The 20,409-nt window shown below is 40.7% G+C and overlaps 1 protein-coding gene across 15 annotated transcripts in view; it reads left to right on the plus strand.

The window, feature by feature from the left end:
* Positions 1-20,409, plus strand: part of Evi5 (ecotropic viral integration site 5) — a 242,695-nt gene that overhangs the window by 206,348 nt on the left and 15,938 nt on the right. For 12 of the 15 annotated variants that reach the window (XR_010952963.1, XM_067783298.1, XM_067783304.1 and 9 more), the window contains 9 exons: positions 1,940-2,201; positions 2,268-2,432; positions 2,506-2,700; positions 9,504-9,784; positions 9,866-9,980; positions 10,239-10,292; positions 17,386-17,898; positions 17,960-18,105; positions 18,175-18,292. Coding sequence is in view for 14 of the 15 variants with exons in the window: in XM_067783298.1 (XP_067639399.1) it covers positions 1,940-2,201; positions 2,268-2,432; positions 2,506-2,700; positions 9,504-9,784; positions 9,866-9,980; positions 10,239-10,292; positions 17,386-17,898; positions 17,960-18,105; positions 18,175-18,292 (1,849 nt within the window). In the remaining variant the exon portion in view is untranslated. The remainder of the gene's footprint in view (positions 1-1,939; positions 2,202-2,267; positions 2,433-2,505; positions 2,701-9,503; positions 9,785-9,865; positions 9,981-10,238; positions 10,293-17,385; positions 17,899-17,959; positions 18,106-18,174; positions 18,293-20,409) is intronic. The other 3 variants (XM_067783310.1, XM_067783308.1, XM_067783307.1) reach the window with 1 other exon arrangement.

A 20,409-nucleotide genomic window follows, 5' to 3' on the forward strand; every position in this document is an offset into this window, starting at 1 on the left:
CAGATATACCAAATTGAGTTGCAAAACCGTTACCAAAAAGCAAATGAGACATTGGAGGAGTTTGCTTCGGATGTTGAAAGGTCATTTGGCAAATGCGGATGCACCCGTGGAATACACTGAAAGGGTAAAGATTCAGAGCTATATAAAGGGCATGCGGGACGTCGAAACAAAGCGAGCTACATACGCAAACCCAAAGCCAACATTTGCAGAAACGGTATCACATGCTCTGATTCAGGAAACAGCGTCGCTTCTGCGTGAGCCATTTTTCAAAGCACGCCGGGTGGAAGTAGAAAGGCCAGAGTGGGTAGACGCATTTTTGGAAGCTTTAAAAGGAACGCAACAGAAGAATAATGGTGCAATCAAATGTTTTAAGTTTGGAAAGCCAGGGCACATTGCACGTCATTGCAGCACCGGTCCTGGTAGTTCCAACCTGGCTGGTCGTAAACGTAAAGCTGGAGGAGATAAGCAAGAGTGAGTCAGATATAAAGATCGAAAACTTGCCCCAGCTATTGAATGTCCTGTGATATCTGTGTCGCAATTTTGAAGGAAATCAAGCAGTCTTACCGTCAGAGGCAATGTGGATGGCAAAGAACGTGTACTGACTGTAGACACGGGTGCTTATCATTCCTTGATTCGATCTGATTTGGTCAAAAGGAGAGGAAATCCATTACCTGGAGCAAGGTTGCGTACGGTCACTGGCGAGTATAACCAAGTCCTAGGAGAAGTGATCTGTGAAGCCTTAATTGGGAAGGTCATGGTTCTGCACAAATTCGTTGTGGCGGAGATCGTTGATGAAGTCCCATTGGGAGTGGACTTCTTAGTTGACCATGACATCAGGATCGATATGCGGAGAAAGATTATGCGCTATAAAAACAAGGATGTGCCACTTAACTTCAGTTTGGAGAAAGGGTTCAGCAGTAAGCGAGTGCTGGTGGAGGAGATTCGACAGAGACCACAAAAGTCAAGGAAAGTAGATCGGGCAAAGGTTGATGGAACGAATGGGCCAAACAAATCAAAACCGAAGGTACCTGCGAGAGAAACACTGGCATTGAAAAACCCTAATGGACGCACTAAAACGAACGAAAGAATTTCCCAGAAAGAATGCAAGGGTGGTTTCATGCCAGGGCGCACTACTGTTGGGAAACGTCGGAACGATACTGATTATGTGAAGCCAATCCGTCAAGAGCAAGCTCTACAAAGTAGTTCATTGGCCAAACAACAGAGTGCGAGGGAACGATCCAGGATAATGAGTAGTAAGATGAAACGCGGGTACGATGAGAACAATAATTCGGAAGGTTTCTTGGAGGGAGATTTGGTACTGTTATACAACCCTCACTGGCGGAAAGGTGTTCCATCCAAATTTTGGTGCAGTTGGCAAGACCCGCGCAGAGTGGTGAAGAGGATCAGTGATGTAATCTACCGCATACAAACAATTGGGAAACCACGAAATAGGAGAGTGGTTCATATGGAGATGCCGGCAGTGCTTAGATCGAGAGATTTGTCTGATCGGGACGGTCAGACTTAGGTGGAGAGCAGTGTGACGAATATTAGCAACAGTAAGGTTGATTTAAGCACGTTATCTGTCGAGAAGTAGTAGTGTTATTGTGAAGACTTGAATAAATGCCATTTTGCATTATTGTATAGTGGAGTTATTTATTCAACAGTTTAGCGATTCGAACGTTAGCAGAAGGTTTGGAATAAGCGGAATTTCACTTACAATATTTTATATTGGGCGTGGCAACTCCCCTTCGAACCTAATATGTTATAGTACTCTAGCGACTGAGGGCGCAACTTATTGTACGTGTTTTTTGCATTAAGTAAAGGCATTAACTCACACTTAACTAAATCATAATAAGGGAATGGCAAGTTATTTAATACTACTTTACCCAAATCTCCTAACTTATTGTTGCTTGATATTCATACCATTTTTTTGTTGCAGTGCAATCGTTTGGCAGCAGCTATGTGGGGCTACAGATACGGATAAAAAACAATATGCTGATTACATTAAAGCAACATCGGCTTGCGAGAAAGTTATACGACGTGATATTGCACGCACGTATCCGGAAGTGGATTTTTTCAAAGAAAAAGATGGTCCAGGCCAAGAGGCGCTCTTCAATGTGATCAAAGCTTATTCGTTGCACGACCGTGAAGTGGGCTATTGTCAGGGATCTGGTTTTATTGTGGGTCTGCTTTTGATGCAGGTGATTAAAGATCTCATTTTTATATCAAAGGATCTTTTAAATACATATAATATATTCTTACTCTAGATGCCTGAAGAGGAAGCCTTTGCTGTCCTGGTGCAAATTATGCAACAACATCGGATGCGCGACATGTTTAAGCCATCAATGTCAGAGTTAGGCTTGTGTATGTATCAGTTGGAAAATTTGGTACAAGAGCAAATACCCGAAATGCATATACACTTTCAACAACAGGTGATTGGGTGTTTTAGTTTTAAGTTCAAATTCGAATATGTTTTTAATCATTTTACTATTGTTGACTTTTCAGGGCTTTCAAACTACTATGTATGCTTCCAGCTGGTTTCTTACGCTATATACAACCACACTTAACCTTAACTTAAGTTGCCGCATAATGGATGTATTCCTTAGCGAAGGCATGGAATTTATATTTAAGGTGGCGCTAGCTTTACTGTTGCTAGGCAAAGAGACGTTATTGTGCTTGGATATGGAGGCAATGTTGAAGGTGCCTAGACGATATATTACATACGCACACTAGACTAGGTCGTAAAAGATGTTTCTAAATACTGTCACTAAATTTGAAGATTATATTACAAAGGTCTCGAAGAATTTTTTATTGTTGTTGTTGTTGTTGTAGCAATGCTTCGCCCCACCTAACAGCCGCGATCGATCACAAATTGTCATCAATATCCTCTAACGTGAGTCCAAGGAAACTTGCTGTTTCAACAGGGGTGGACCATAAGGAAAGGGGTGTTAGAGGCGTTGGTTCCACATTACAATTAAAGGTATGGTTGGTGTCATGTGGGGACACATTGCAAGCGGGGCATACATTTTGTATTGCGGGGTTGATTCTGGATAGGTAAGAGTTTAACCTGTTACAATATCCAGAACGAAGTTGAGCAAGAGTGACACGCGTTTCCCTGGGGAGTATGCGTTCCTCTTCCGCGAGTTTTGGATACTTTTCTTTGAGTACTGGATTCACCGGACAATTCCCGGCATATAGGTCCGACGCCTGTTTGTGGAGTTCACCAAGGACCTGCTTGTGTTTTTTCGCTTCATACGGCTGAGTTCTCAGGTGCCGTATTTCCTCAAAATGCTTACGGAGATGACTCCTTAAGCCCCTAGGCGGTGTTGGTTCATCAATCAGATGTCTGTTGGGATGCTCAGGTTTCTGGGTATTCAACAGGAACTGCTTGGTCAGCATCTCATTTCTCTCCCTGATGGGGAGTATTCTCGCCTCATGCAGATGGTGTTCTGGGGACATAAGAAGACAGCCCGTGGCAATTCTGAGAGCAGTATTTTGACAGGCCTTTAGCTTCTTCCAGTGGGTAATTTTTAGGCTTGGCGACCATATGGGTGACGCGTAGCACGTAATCGGCTGGCTAATTGCTTTGTAAGTAGTCATGAGCGTTTCTTTATCTTTTCCCCAGGTACTGCCAGCGAGGGATTTGAGGATTTTGTTACGGCTCTGAATTCTCGGAACAATTGCGGCTGCGTGCTCACCAAAATGTAGATCCTGATCAAACGTCACACCCAAGATTTTGGGGTATAGGACAGTCGGTAGCGTAGTGCCATGGACGTGGATGCTCAAAATGGTCGACTTTTGGGACGTCCATGTTGTAAATAAGGTCGCGGAAGATTTAGTTGGTGATAATGCTAGGTTTCGCGAGGCGAAAAAACTGGAGAGATCAGGGAGGTAGCCGTTTATTGTATTGCATATCTCACCGATCTTTGGGCCTGGGCCTGTGGCCATTATTGTGCAGTATCCGGCGTAGGAAACGATTGTGACTCCTTCCGGTGGTGGAGGTAGCTTAGATATGTAGAAATTAAACGAAAGTGGGGATGGGACACCACCCTGTGGCATCCCTTGTTTAATTCTCCGTGGTTTTGATGTTTCGTTTCTAAATTGCACCGATGCCTGCCGACTACCCAGATAATTTTCGGTCCACCTTTTAAGACATGGGGGAAGGGTAGACCCTTCCAGGTCTTGCAGTAACTTGTCATGGTTGATCGTATCAAAGGCTTTTGATAGGTCTAGCGCTACGAGTACTGTTCTATGGTGGGGGTATTGATTTAAACCGCAATTTATCTGGGTGCTAATGGCATTGAGCGTGGTGGTAGTGCTATGGAGTTTTCTGAAGCCATGCTGATGAGGGCTAGCTGCAAATTTGCTTGGAAATAAGGGAGCAAAATGGCTTCAAGCGGCTTTGCTACGGACGATACGACTCTCCTATGTTAGCTGGTTTCCCAGGCTTTTGTAGCAGGACACCTTGACCATTTTCCATTTCTCGGGTATGACAAAGGTGGAAAGAGACAGGTTGAAGACATGCGCTAAATATTTGAAACCCTCTTTCCCTAGGCTTTTAAGCATCGGCATGGCTATGCCGTCTGGGCCCACTGCTTTGGATGGTTTAGCGCGACCAATGGCGTCCTCAACCTCTTTAGCGGTGATGGTGATTGGTGACGCGCTGAATTTGTGTTTATGTGCGTGTCTATTGGCCCTCCGTCTATCTTTGTCGACCATAGAATGCATTATATATTGTCGGCAGAAAGCGCTCGCGCATTTTTTCGCATCCGACAGCACTTTGTCGCCAAAGGCGATGGAAACTTTGTCGTTGTGCTTAGTCGGATTCGATAGGGACTTTACGGTGGACCAAAGTTTACCCACACCGGTAGAGAGGCTACAACCTCTTAGGTGCTCCTCCCATTTCGCCCGCTTGTGTTCGTCCACAAGCAATCTGATGCGTTGGTTTATATCCCTTATTTGGGGGTCGCCTAGATCAAGCTGTCTTATAAGGTCACGTTCTCTCGCTAAGTTTGCGGCCTCCGCCGGGAAGTGGGGCCGGGCTTTCGGGAATTCTCCCGGCGGGAATGAAACGTGCCCAGGCGGATTCAATTACCTTATGGAAGGCACGCTCCCCTTGGCGGGCATCAGTCGGGATAGGGAGGGCAGCAAAGAGGTTGTCTGTAAAAGATTTATATTCTTCCCACTTTCCTTTTTTGAAGTTTATGAAAGTGCGTTTTTCGGTGACGATGAAGTCGGCGGTACGCTCGAGCGAAATAAGTATGGGCAGGTGGTCGGATGCCAATGTTACCATTGCTGTTGTGGCCCTGGGACTGGGCCTCCTTGGGCAAGCATTGGGGTACCCGGATGATTTGGGTTTGCGACCTGGCAACATGGCGCGATGAAACCCGTCGGGGGGTTGTCGTCGCGGAGACCAGAACATCTCGGAAAGTGGCACCACCCAAGGCAGGAGCTGCATTGGGCGGATGTCGCAAACATGTATATTCTGTGCTGGCAAATGGTGCAAACGGAGGTAGGGACTAAGAGTCTGTTTCCCTGACCTACACAATTGCTGCCGGAAAAGAGGGGGGGGGGAAGAAGGGGGCAGGGGCTGATGCTCAGCATTGCTACCGACTCTACTACGAAGGTAGTAGTTATGAGTGGTAGCAGCTGTTTTAGTTGTTGGCGCCGTGGGGCGCGAGCAGCAGCGGGTACTTGTTGTGGCTTGCTGAGCAGCGGGGCTGCTGGAAGGTAGTGGGGGGGCGCTTAGGCGTAGACTACGGGACGCCCTTGGGCGTGAACAGCAAGGAGCCACAAAAGATTTATAAAAGTTACGTGGACGTCGGGTTTTGGGATCAAGCCCAGAACAACCTGTCCGATGCGACCATCCCTTACACGAGACACACTGAACAGAGTATGACCGTCCTAAAAGGATTCTTTTCCGGCAGATGCAGCAAAACCATTTCTCAGGACCGGGGTCAGGAGACGGACCCGGATTGGGTTCGATGCCTTCCCGGAGTAAGAGAATATGGAGCAGTCCTGCTGCAAGGAGCTGCTGGGAGGATGACAATTTGTGGGAGGGACGCAACAAATTAAATGGGGTTACACTGAAATGACAGTCCTTGGTCGGGAAAAATCCCGAGTCGCTCCGGTACATAGAACCGACTTGGGAAGCGCCATTTTTTTTATTACTTTTATATAATTGTATGCTTAAGCTTGGAGTGGTTACCCTGTAGGAGAAACCTTCTACAAAATATGTAGAAATCATTAGACAGTAAGTTGTCGTGGAAGCTCAACGTGAAGAAGAGATTGAAGAAGGCCTCGGCGGCACTTAATGTATGTAAAATAATGCTGGGGGATTCATGGGGTCTCTCGCCTTTTCTGTCTCATTGGATATTTACAGCGATTGTAAAACTCTTTGGTGGACAGCCACACAAAAAAGAAACTAGAACAAAAAGCTGGTGGGGTATACAAGCTATCAACGCTTAGCATAACGCGAGCTCTGAAAACAGTCACGACTCAGTACCTCGCGGAAGCTTGAGCGCAGGCCATACGACCATAGTAGTCGAAGATACTACCTAATCCCGTACCTGCGCTTCCAAGGGGCTCTTGGCGCCACAATAGAGGTAGATAGTTGGCACAAGGCTTCCAAAATGGCAAACGAAACGATACACATGTGCACCGATGATTCCAAAGCAATGAAAGGAGTAGGGTCTGCGATGTGCTGATCCGTAAATAAACAGGTCTAACAAGCTGTCAGATCACTGTAGTGGTATTCAGGCGAAAGTGGTAGCCTTAATCTATGCAAAAGAAAAGAAAATTGCTTCAACCACAGCTTCATCAACCTTTATATTGAAAGTCAAGCAGCAAGTAAGGCAATATTTTCGCATAGCACAACAATAAGTAAGCAATCTCTGGATAGAATCGCAATAGGGCAAATAATACTAGCTGATGAGGTAGCTAAAGCTGGTGCATCCATAGAAATGGGAAAGGGGTAAATACCCAAATGGTAAATACCCGGTAAATTGGTTATTTATGGTAAAAATGGGTAAATACCCAAATATTTACCCAAAAGGAGGGTAAAAATAATCTTTTGGAAAATATGGGAAACAAACACTCAAATTCAATCCAAAATGTACCCAATTTGTCCTATATTGGTGGGTAGTTATCCATTACGCTATCGGTTGAATTAGTTTTAATCTGTAATCCAGTGTTTATCAAAAATATTTAGCCAATAATGCAAGCCGTTGCAAAAATTTAAGTTTACCAAGTAAACATTTTAAATCAAAAAAGAGTCGGAAAATATCTAAATTGGAGCTATTACGGTCGGTATGTGCTCATTTGGGAGGCCGAAACCAATGTACTTCCCTTCTTGCAATGGCCGTCTTATATGAGCCTATTAACGTATATCATTTGAGCCTAAATAAGAGTCCGTCATAAGTCTTAAAAGGCGTTTAAACAGCTCATATTATACTATATTGGAACTCTCCGGCGTCATTTTTAACTCTAATAAACTCTGATTATCTGACACGTATATGTCCTATTTAGTAGGCATCGTCAACGCTTATTGGGGTCATATATTTCGACACACCTGGACAGAGCGTGGCAGCTTTGCGGCCACATTAAAAATGTCGAGAAGCGTCCATGAGCGGAAAAACGTCGATGCTTATACAAAAAAAGAATAGTAAGGGTAACAATAATGTACAAATTTAATTCATTTTATATTAAAATGAAAAATTGTCGTAACAAAGTTTCACAATATGTTCCAAACTCGCTGTGACGAACATAAATAGTTGGTAAAGAATAATTTTTGTATGGTAGGTTAGGCGCTTTTAGGCCGTTAAATAAAAGGCAAAAATTAAATTTTCTTTTACCCTCCTACGCGTTTCGACGCTTTTCTGATTCCTACATTGCCCACTTATTTTGGACTCGTTTCGGATTCTTAAATTTTGAGCGCCGTGAGCCTGTTTGAGGGGTAGCTTTGTTGGCGTAAATATGTGTACCCTATAAACATTCTCTCACAGTTCTGGAGTTCAATATGGGTCCGAAGAATATCAGCTTCAAAAATGCTATCACCTTAGAGCCCTTTATGACTCCAATTTGATGAAATTATGATTCTATCTTATCCTCATGGGATAACACACAACAATTTTCTCCCCTATGTTTTCCGCTTCGGATATATGTCAAAAATTCTTCCTAAAAGCTCTGAAGTAGTGTCATTAAAAGACTCAAAATTAGCAGTATATGACGCCAATAAGGCTCATATGTATATGATATTGGAAGAAGGCCTGTATAAAACTTATGTTAGAGGCAAAATATGAGCATATATCATTCGCGTCAGGCTCCTAAATGAGTTCATAACGAGTGCAAACGATCCAAAGTTTGGACTCCTTTCAGACTAATTGTTGACCCCGAGTGTTTGCTGTGTTTGTCAAAACGAAATTTTTTTAATTTCAAATGACGTATAAATTTAATTGCTGAATTGTAATTCCAAGCAGCCTCGATTGAAATGATTTTTAAATACCCAAAAAAAGATACAAAAAAGGAATATTCCGGGTATTTTCCTGGTATTTACCCATAAAAATCGTAAATACCCGGTAGAATCCCAACTCTATGCATCCATCGAAGCTTTCACAGTAGATGTCTCAATAAGGGAAGGCGAGCGTTGCACACGATCGACCAAGCAGGAAAGGCGTCGGCCCAAGCTCGGGACAGCAAAGTGTCGACGATGTGTAGGTCTTACAACCTTGGACTACACTCAGAAAAAACAATGAAATGGCATTTAAGAAATTTTTTCCTCTTAGCATGGCCAAAATTTCTTCAAAATGAGGAAAAATTCCTAAATTTGAAGAATTTTTCCTCATTTTGAAGGCATTTGGCCATGCGAATGAGGAAACAATTTCTTAAGTGTCATTTCATTCCCATTTTTCTTCAATCGGGAGAAATTTTTTTCTGAGTGTAACTAAGTTACTCCTATCATCGAAAAGAGGGGACTGTATTTTTACTGGAAACTGCCTTCTGACTTCACATTCTATCAAATTAGACCTAGTTAGTGGTGGCAGATGTATCGCAACCCTTTTAAGGGGATCCCAGCGTAATTTATAGCTTCTCCTAACCCAATTGTCAACCTCACCTACCCGTGGCGAATCCTGTCTCTTTAGCAGCCGAGGCTGTGACGACCCCAAGTTCCAAAAAAACTAGGAGGTGGGGGGAAGGGTGGCCTAGAAGGTTCAATGTAGTCATATTTAATCGTTTCCAAGATGGTCGGGCTTGTATTTTAATGGTGCTTGTTACCGAAACGTACCGGATCAATATCCGGGAAAGGATGTTAGATTAAAGTTAAGAAACCTCCTCGGCGGTATTTGCAAGGATAAAAAACGTAATAATATTTTTCGGAGATCGCCTTAGTAGCAACATAAACTTGAAACTTGAGGGCAATTTCTTGCATATCTTTCGACCCAGTCTAATGCGCATGTTGCATTGAGCTAAGCTCAAATCATTTAATATTCCTTTTTTTCCATTAGTTCTTCCAAAAAGAGCTACCCGGACGTGTCGAAGCCGATCCGGAAGCTTTCTTCAATTTAGCTTACTCCATTAAGATCAATACGAAACGCATGAAAAAAATGGAAAAGGAATATCAGGACTTAAAGAAAAAGGAACAAGAGGAAATGGTCGAACTACGTCGGTTACGTCGTGAGAACCGTTTGCTAAAACAGCGTAATGAGCTTTTAGAGGCTGAAAGTGCTGAATTAGCTGATCGTTTAGTGCGTGGGCAGGTATCACGCGCCGAAGAGGAGGAAACTAGGTTTGTAAACATAGTTCTTAAATAAATTTTTTTGTTTTAAATATGTTGAACATTTATAACTTTCTTTCATAACATTTATAGTTATGCTATACAAACCGAACTAATGCAGCTGCGTCGCTCATATCTTGAAGTTTCACATCAATTAGAAAATGCCAATGAGGAAGTACGTGGCTTAAGTTTACGTTTACAGGAAAATGTAAGTTTTGTTTTTTATAGCGTTTTGCACATTCAAAATTTTTTCATATTTTGTGCCTAATCATACAAATCGTTGCTAATCAAATTAAAATTTATTTTTATCCTTTTTTTGCTTTTGGTTCTTTGGTGTTTAACGCATACAACAATTTACATGCATATATATTCCTTTTAATACAAAAAAATTATATACTGAAAAACAACAAAATCCTTATCGAATATTTTAAATACTTACACACAAATTCTTGCTTACTCTAAACAGAATGTTTCGATCGATAGCGTAAGTAATGCGCAGCCGCCGGTGAAGGAAACAAAGGTTAATGTTTTTTCTATTCCTTTGCTAATAACACTGTTTTAATGGATTAATTGCATGGTTAATAATAAAATTACTAAAAAAATTTACTTGACTTATATTTGAAATAGTAATAGTGTAACAAATAAGGAAGGCTAAGTTCGGGTGTAACCGAACATTACATACTCAGCTGAGAGCTTTGGAGACAAAATAAGGGAAAATCACCATGTAGGAAAATGAACGTAGGGTAACCCTGGAATGTGTGTGTATGACATGTGTATCAAATGGAAGGTGTTAATGAGTATTTAAAAGGGAGTGGGCCATAGTTCTATAGGTGGACGCCTTTTCGAGATATCGCCATAAAGGTGGACCAGGGGTGACTCTAGAATGTGTTTGTATGATATGGGTATCAAATTAATAGTATTAATGAGGGTTTTAAAAGGGAGTGGCCCTTAGTTGTACATGTGCGTTTTCGAGATATCGACCAAAATGTGGACCAGGGTGACCCAGAACATCATATGCCGGGTACCGCTAATTTATTTATATATGTAATACCACGAACAGCGTTCCTGCCATGATTCCAAGGGCTTTTGATTTCGCCCTGCAGAACTTTTTCATTTTCTTCTACTTAATATGGTAGGTGTAACACCGATTTTACAAAGTTCTTTCTAAAGTTATATTTTGCGTAAAAAACCAATCCAATCACCATTTTTCACCCTTTTTTCGTATTTGGTATAGAATTATGGCATTTTTTCCATTTTTTCGAAATTTTCGATATCGAAAAAGTGGGCGTGGTCATAGTCGGATTTCGCACATTTTCAATACCAAGATAAAGTGAGTTCAGATAAGTACGTGAACTAAGTTTAATAAAGATCCATAGATTTTTGCTCTAGTTATCGTGTTAAGGGCTGAGCGGAAGGACAGACGGTAGACTGTGTATAAAAACTGGGCGTGGCTTCAACCGGTCTCGCCCATTTTCACAGCAAACAGTTATCGTCATAGAATCTATTCCCTTACCACATTTCACAAGCATTGGTAAATTTTTGTTCGACGTATGGTATTAAAAGTATCCTCGACAAATTAAATGAAAAAGGGCTGAGCCACGCCCATTTTGAAATTTTCTTTTATTTATGTATTTTGTTGCACCATATCATTACTTGAGTTGAATGTTGACATAATTTACTTATAATACATTGGAAGATATTAAATTTTTTGTTAAAATATGACTTAAATTTTTTTTGAAGTGGGCGTGTTCGTCATTCGATTTTGCTAATTTTTATTTAGTTCCTGCCAAATTTCATCATGATATCTTCAACGACTGCCAAATTACAGCTTGCAAAATTCTTAAATTACCTTCTTTTAAAAGTGGGCGGTGCCACACCCATTGTCCAAAGTTTTACTAATTTTCTATTCTGCGTCATAAAGTCAACCCACCTACCAAGTCTCATCGCTTTATCCATCTTTGGTAATGAATTATCGTACTTTTTCGGTTTTTCGAAATTTTCGATATCGAAAAAGTACCACGCCCACTTTTTCGATATCGTCCGATTTCGTTCATTTTTAATAGCGATCTGGGATGAGTACCCAGGAACTTGCATACCAAATTTCATTAAGGTACCTCAATATTTACTCAAGTTATCGTGTTTACGGACAGACGGACGGACGGACATGGCTAAGTGAATTTCTTTTTTTGCCCAGCACATTTTGATATATAGAAGTCTATATCTATCTCGATTAGTTTATGCCGTTACGGATTACCGTTATGCCAACAAAATTAATATACTACACATATGTGAGCTTTGCTCAGCTGAGTATAAAAATGTAGTTGTATGTTAAAATATGAAGATGTGAAATATGTATAATATCAGACCCCTCACTGAGCTACTATAATAAATCTCTTATCCATAAGACAAGTACATAATCTACACCATGCCTTCATACTCTTCCCCTTTCTCTGCGGTCAGATTCGTATGTTGATAGACGTCGTGGTAGTCTTTGTACTATGATTCGTTGCAATATGTTCACGTCTGCGTAATGCTCATACAACACATCATTAAACTTCCCTTGAATCATGTCGTTAGCATCTCGCGAAGTACCATACATCTTCCGCAGAACTTTTCCCTTGAATACTCAAAAACGTTGCCTTGTTCTTTTGACACCTTTCACGGCTCAGAACCTTATACATATCAGGATTGGTATGACTTATAGAGCGTACCCACGCGTATGGAATATAGGCTAGCACAAACATTCGCGATTAAAATCTAAAATGTCGATTCCGCACCATTCTAGCTACAATCTAGTAATACCTTGCTATTTAACGTTTTCTAGTATTGCAGAAGTTAATGTTTTATCAATACCTGATTGGTCGAAAAGTGTAGGCGGTTCATGTCTCTAGTGAACGAAGCCTTGCTCTTTAACCCTTTTTCTTGCATTCTACGTCTTATCGAGCAAAACCGCGTATTTCAAGTCCTTTTTCTAAATTCTTTATGAATTATCGAGTTACAAGATTTCACGCCTCCACACTGACTTGTGTAGCTATTTGTGCCACCAGTGAAGAGAAGTGCGTACAATGGTTAGTTTTTCTTTATCCCTCTTTTTTATACTCAGAGTGCTTTGCACACAGATGATAACCACGCCCACTTTTTATATATGTATATAACATTTTTGGAAAACACAAAAAACCTGATCATTTAGTAAATAATACACCTAGAATGTTGAAATTTGACGTGTGACTGATATTGAGACTCTTGATAAAAATTTGAAAAATTTTTTTAAAATGAGCGTGGCACCGCCCACTTGTGATGAAATCAAGTTTACAAATATTATTAATAATAAATCAAAAATCGTTAAAAAAATCGTACTATGAGGAATGCTTTGAAGAAAAATTAACAAAATCGGTTAAGGACCACGCCCACTTTTATATAAAATATTTTTAAAAGGGTCGTAGACGAAAATAAAAAGCTATATCTTAGCGAAAAAGATCTTTGTATCAATAGAATTTTACTTTCTAAATTGAATTATAACATTAAATTGGAATTGGTGTGGCACCGCCCCTTTTATGACTAAGCAATTTTCTATGTTTCGGGAGCCATAACTCGAAGAAAAATTAACACATCGTAATGAAATTGTGTACACATATTTTCCATATAGGTGAAAATATTTCTAGTAAAAACGAACGGGATCGGTTAAAGACCATGGCAACTTAGTTTAAGTTTAAAAGGGTCGTAGGCTAGAATAATAAGCTATAACTTAGCAAAAAATTGTTTTGAATCAATGATATTTCACTTATCAAGTTTTATTGTAAGAGGAAATGGGGAGACATTTTTTTTTTAACGGGCGGTGCCACGTGTTATGTAGAAAGGTAATTATCTGAAATGAAATGTACAATTGAAGCTCACGCTGAGTATATTATGTTCGGTTACATCCGAACTTAGACACCTTTACTTGTTACTTGATAAATTTACAAGTTAGCGTATCAAACAGCCGCAATAGATCTAATTGGGTTCAGTGGGAATGTTTTGAAGAACTGGGATAAAATTGGAGTTTTGGTACACTGTTTAAGTATATTTGGGTATCATAATAAACTGCTGCTATACGCTTTCCATCCTATAAATATATTAGTACAACTAAGGAAAACTTGTCAGTGCCTCGTGCAATCCTCCCTAAATTATATACACCTTTTTATCCTATGCAAAGTTTAATTCCTTACAAAGCATTTGCGATTTTGAATGACACTTAAATATTAAGTTCATTCTATGACGCTGCAAATCAAAATAATTGCCGTATCTTGCATAGTCTGGTAGAGCGATAGTTTTAACAACTGGGAGCTTTTGCGTGTCTCTGAGTTATTCGCGTTCTATTCATTCGCCAGCAGAAGTCTCGACGGACTGACGGATCGTTACTAAATCTAATACAAACATATGAAATCATTCAAGGAGGGATTCGATATATAAAGGGGGCCTAGCACTTCCCATTCTTGCTGTGTCACTTAGTTAAGGTTGAACTGACCGGTCAATAAAGACCTCACATAGACTGAATTTGTCCATAGTTTTATCAGAATTTGTTTGACGACCAAACGGAAAACCCCCAATTAGTGACCAGCCCTTTTGTTATAGAATACCTCCGTACTCTTGGCAAATACTAGAAGTTTTATTGGCACAAGTTTAATTTCTGCCACGAGATCTGGTAACTCTGCGCCCCTCTGATGGATCGTCGACCTCGCGAGCGCAGGACACGAACACAGAACGTGCTCAACCGTTTCTTCTTGCAGCTCGCTTCTCCTGCATTTGCTGTTACTGACAAAGCCTAACTTATAAGCATGTAGCGCCAGGAGACAGTGTCCAGTTCGTATGCCCATCGTCAGCATTAAGTTCTCCCTCTTTAGGAATATGAGCGACCTTGTGAGTCTAATGTCGTAGCACACGCACACGATCTTAGAAACTTTGCGCGGTCCTACGCTTCTATCCACGCATTTACTGCTTGACGGATCTTTCAAATGATCCTGTCCTCTGTTTATTTGATTTCACCCCAATGGATTTGCACGTCTGTCGTCGATTCATCGAGTGCGGCAATCTCCTTTACCAACTCATATGTCTTTTCGTTACCTTCTATACCTTTATGTTCGCGAGCCCTTCCGGTCTGAGCGAAGTCTCTCCAAAGCTTCTTTGCATCCTAGCATACTTCTTGATGAAGTACTGTGTGAAATTATTGCCTTAATCGCTGCCTGACTATTAATATATTTATTGATGTGATTTCAGTTTAAGCAAGCTCCCTCCAGAATATCTGCTACTTTCTTCACGGCTGCAATTTCTGCCTGAAAGACACTGAAGTGATCTGGCAGCCTGTAGAATCTACTTATTTTTAGATCGACACAGTACACACCAGACCCGACTTCTATCGTTAATTTGGAACCATCGGTATACACGTGTATAGTATATCTGCAATTTCCACAGCTTTGCGCCAACACTCCCCCTCTATTGTGGCCACAAATTTCTTTCGTAGCCCGTTCGCCCTATATTAGATGACGCTATACTGCTATCTGCTGGATCACTTAAGATATCTAAGAAATTGGAAGATTTATGTGAGGTTTTGGAGCAGGAGTGGGGCTAGGAGTGTAAGTGTAAGTGAGTGTGTGGAGGAAGGATTGGAGTTGGGAGTTAGAGTGGGAGTGAGAATGACAATGAAAGAGGGAAGGTGCGAATGAATGCAAAAAGGTGAGAAAGAGAGGAGTTGTAAATACTTGAAAGCATAAGTTTGGGGCGAACAAAGTCTGCCGGGTCCGCTGCCATAAAAACTTAATTTAGTTTTTTTTTACATATTTTTATATAAACATGGGCGGAAATGCACGCTAGTAAATAAAATACACTCCACTTAACTGATTAGTCAGATATTAGGAATTTCAACCATTGCCCCCAGAAAGATGTGTACATCAACAAAATATTGAAGATTCCTCTTAGAACACTGCATAACGCTCTTAAATTAACTGATTCTTCCGACCAAGGGCTGCTATATCAATATAACCTCGTTTAATTTGTTGGTTCAAGATCTTCTTCTTCTTTTTGTCACCGGGGGAATTTGGATCGCAATTAGTTTATAACGGTTTACTTCTTAGGCCCACTTGCTGAACGGCAAGTTAGTTTTTTAGTTCAGAGTTGGTTTAAAAAATGTGTCAGAAATGTATGAGGGGTTATGTCAGGTTCTTAATTAGCTATATTTTCGGGGGAGGCGAACCTGTTTACGTGTAGACATGCTGGTATGGAAGCCAGCCGCTTTTATCCGCTATGTTATTATTCTACAATTTACCCATTACCAATTTTAATAAGGAGTACCAGCAATGTTACTAAAAATCATTTTTTCCATTACATCACTTGCATGCGTAGTTAATTGACTGACGAGAGCTTAAAAATTAACAAAAGTATTCATGTACATACATATAATGGTCTTAAAGCAAAAACGACCAGCATTATAGTGAGTGACTAGTCCTATTCAACATCCTAACTACTCACTGACTAGTAGTATGCTCTGATATGCTTATATGTATAAGTGCTGCATGGCTACAATCCAGCAAACATTCGGAATCATATTATATGAAATATTATCGAACCGCTCCGATAGGTTTGCTGGGTATATGTGCGAGGTGTGTTCAAAAAGTATCGCGAATTTTGCATTTTTTGTGGCGTTATGTTGGTACTCATGTCTCTCACTTATGCCGACAAGCTCGGCCATTTTGAATGTTCACTTAATTGTTGACAGCTGCTTTGCTTGCACGTGTTTTGGCTCGGCTTCGATTTTTACCTATCAAAAAAAAAAAAAACAAAAAATAAAAAAATATTCAAAGAACTTGTATCCAATTTTGTGTGAAAAACGAAATTAAGTGTGCGGATGCATTCCGAATGTTCACTGTGACATACTGAGAAGCTACCTTGGACCGAAGCAACGTTTATCGGTGGCACAAAATGTTCTCTGAAGGCCGAGAAGATGTGAACGACGAAGAGCGTGCCGGACGCCCGAGCACTTCAACAACAGACGAAAAAATTGATGCAGTGAAGAAACTGGTATTGGCCAATCGTCGAATCACCGTTAGAGAAGTTGCTGAGGACCTAGACATATCGATTGGCTCGTGCCATTCGATTTTTGTCAATGATTTGGGCATGAGACGGGTCGCCTCGAAATTCGTACCAAAATTGCTCAATCTCGACGCGAATTTTTGGCCGAAAACAACACACCAATGATGCCGCAGCCACCTTATTCCCCAGAACTGCCCCCTGTGACTTTTTCTTGTTCCCTAAACTTATGAGGCCCATGAAAGGAAGATGCTACGCTACGATTGACGAGATAAAGACGGAATCGAAGAGGGAACGGAACAAGATACAAAAAATGATGTTTTGAAGTGCTTAGAAGATTGGAAAAATCGTTGGCACAAGTGTATAACATCTCATGGGGATTACTTTAAAGGGGAACAAATAGATATTCATTAATAAATAAATCTTTTTTGAAAAAACACAAAATTCGCGATACTTTTTGAACACACCTCGTACATATAGATTTATCTTTAACCTTTGTTAATCACCAATTTTTAATCCAACTATCAATAACTTAACTAAATAAATCTCTCTAGAATAATTCACGTCAATCATCAATTGATGAATTATGCATAAAAGAGGAAGCGCTCAAACAGCGTGATGAAATGGTCTCATGTCTATTGGAAGAATTGGTTAAAGTACGTCAAAGTCTTGCCGAGAGTGAAGATCAGATACGTAATCTCAAATCGAAAATTGAAGAACTCGAAGAAGATAAAAAGACATTACGCGAAACTACGCCTGACAATTCGGTAGCACATTTGCAGGATGAATTAATTGCTAGCAAATTGCGTGAAGCTGAAGCAAGTTTGTCACTGAAGGATCTCAAACAGCGTGTACAAGAACTGAACACACAATGGCAACGTCAATTGCAAGAGAATAAGAATGATCACAGTCAGCAGCCTGTGGACTCGACACCCAAGAAATTGCTAACAAATTTCTTTGATAATTCCAAATCAAATGAGCATACTCAACGACTGGAGGAAGAGTTAATGACAACGCGTATACGTGAAATGGAAACATTAACCGAGTTGAAGGAGTTGCGTTTGAAGGTAGTGCATACATTTTTTTTTTGTCTTTTAAATTAATTCATTTACATTTTGTGTCGGTTAGGTTATGGAACTCGAAACTCAAGTGCAGGTTTCGACAAATCAATTGCGTCGTCAAGATGAAGAGCATAAAAAGCTGAGGGAACAGCTTGAACAGGCCGTAAATCGTGAAAAAGAAATGTCTAATAAGGCGCGTGAACAGCAGCATAGGTACGTGTGTATTGTTATTGTTGTTTTTTTTAGCCATAAGTTTTATTAATTGCATGTATCTTTCTTTAGATATTCTGATTTGGAATCTCGCATGAAAGATGAACTGATGAATGTGAAAATTAAATTTACTGAGCAAAGTCAGACTGTTGCTGAACTAAAACAGGAAATATCGCGATTGGAAACGAAGGTAATGAACAGTGAAAATATTTCCCCCAGCGGGTTAGGGGGTCAGAATATACCCGCGGTAGGTATGCCTGTCGTAAGAGGCGACTAAAATACTAGATTCAAAGGGTTGTGTAGCGCAACCCTTTCACGTTGACAGCACAATATATAGCTTCTCCAAACCCAATTGTCAACCTCACCTATCCGTGGCGAATCCTGTTTCATTAACAGCCGAGGCTCTGGCGACCCCGATCTCCTCATGGATCTAGGGGGTGGGAAGGCGGTATGGCCTAGAAGGTTGCATGTGGTCATAACAAATCGTTTCCCGATTGGTACCGGAACGTACCGGATCTGCATCCGGCAAAGGACCATCAACATCGATAACACTCCCCAAGGCCTTCGAGGAGTGTCTTTATCGCTACAACAACAACAACACCAGCAGCGAAAAGACATAAATTCAAAGGGAGAATCATTTGTGTAAGATAGCGATAGTTGTTGTGCTTTTATATCATCGAAAATAAAATTGAAAGTGACAGCCCTTTCGCATAGCAATTTGTGCTCAATGGTCCTATGGAATTCAGATGCCTGCTTTATATCAATCACGTTATACATGTAAACCGACCAGATTGAGAAAGTGTGACTCTCTCCTCTTGATTTTGAAAGAGTATACTGAAGCCTAAGTGGAAAATAACGCATTCTGGGTTTCCGCCTTAAAACGCCTTAACTCAACATATGAAAGAAACTCTGTTCAAAGAAGGCACGATCTCAGAATTCGGTTGGCAAACTTAGAACTTAGAACATTTTTTTTTAAATTTTTGCCCAGATTTCAGATGCGTCTTCTATCAGAATTTGTTAAAAAAAAACACTGGATATGTAAAGGTTTCTAATAGTAAAAATTATGATTTGAGGGTGTTGCTGTTGTAGCAGTGCGGCGCCCCATCCAATAGCTGTCATCAATATCCTCTAATGGGAGTCCAACGAAACCTGCAATTTCTACAGGGATGGACCAGAGTGAGGGGGGTGTTAAGAGGCATGTGGGGACACATTACAAGCAGGACATACATTATGTATGGCGGGGTTTATTCTGGCTAGGTAAGAGCTGAACCTGTTATAGTATCCAGATCGAAGTTGAGCTAGAGTGCGTCTCCCTAGGGAGAGTGCTTTCCTCTTCTGCTCAGGTTTCTGGCTATTCAACAGAAATTGTTTGTACAGCATTTTATTTCTCTCCTTAATGGGGATATACAATTTTTATGATTTGGGTTATTTTACGCCTCTAGTCACCCAGTCGAAACTTAAGCTGGTATAATTTCAGCGGTGGATTGCTGAAAGTGCTCCTCTTTCTACATTGTTGTCACTCATAGATCAAAAGGAACTTTTGTATAAAAGACAGAGTGGCTAAAGTTTATTTTTCCTCGGGGAAAGAAAGGCTTAAAAAATGGATTTCAGGAAATTGTTAAATCTTTAATTCTTAAGACTTTAGTTTTGGCGAGTTGGCTACATGCGTTCCGTCTTCAGTAGGTAGAGGTAGGCGGACTTTACAACTAACCTCTCTGGTGAGGTGAAATATCTTGTGGTATTGATCTGGGCATTAAACTAAGTTTGAACATATACTTCGAGGGCAGTGGCAGGAAAGCTAGTTTTGTCCTGTATGTTAGTTAGATTCCTAAAGGTTGGTGACAATCTCCATGCCAATCTTATTTTTTCCACAAGAGTACAAGAGAGAACCAAATCAGAAGACTGACGCCACCCTGCAGAAAAAACGAGAGATAATCACGTTAAGCTATAGTTTCGCACTAAAGTTTTACTGTCTACCTCCGAACTGGTGCTAATCGGAGGCAGAGCAGTACACAGGTTTTACAACTTTAGACTAACAAAGTTGCTCCTATCATCGGAAAGAAGGGACTGTAGGCTCATGTAGGGTTATCTGATTGGTCACATGCTTTTAAATTAGGCGTTGTCAGTGATAGGAGATGTAGAAAATGCGGATTGGCGGAGGAAAGGATCGAGCACGTTTTGTTCTTGTGACCTGCGCTTGCAAAGCTATCAGATATAAAAGCAACAAGTATTATTGACCCTAGAAAGCTTCTAGTATCTGCCAAGACGACGTAGTTATTTTAAATCACAAAGGTCCTGGTTCCTGGT

This window comes from Eurosta solidaginis, chromosome 4 (genome assembly GCF_040869045.1).
Source record: "Eurosta solidaginis isolate ZX-2024a chromosome 4, ASM4086904v1, whole genome shotgun sequence".
NCBI classification, from domain to species: Eukaryota; Metazoa; Arthropoda; class Insecta; order Diptera; family Tephritidae; genus Eurosta; species Eurosta solidaginis.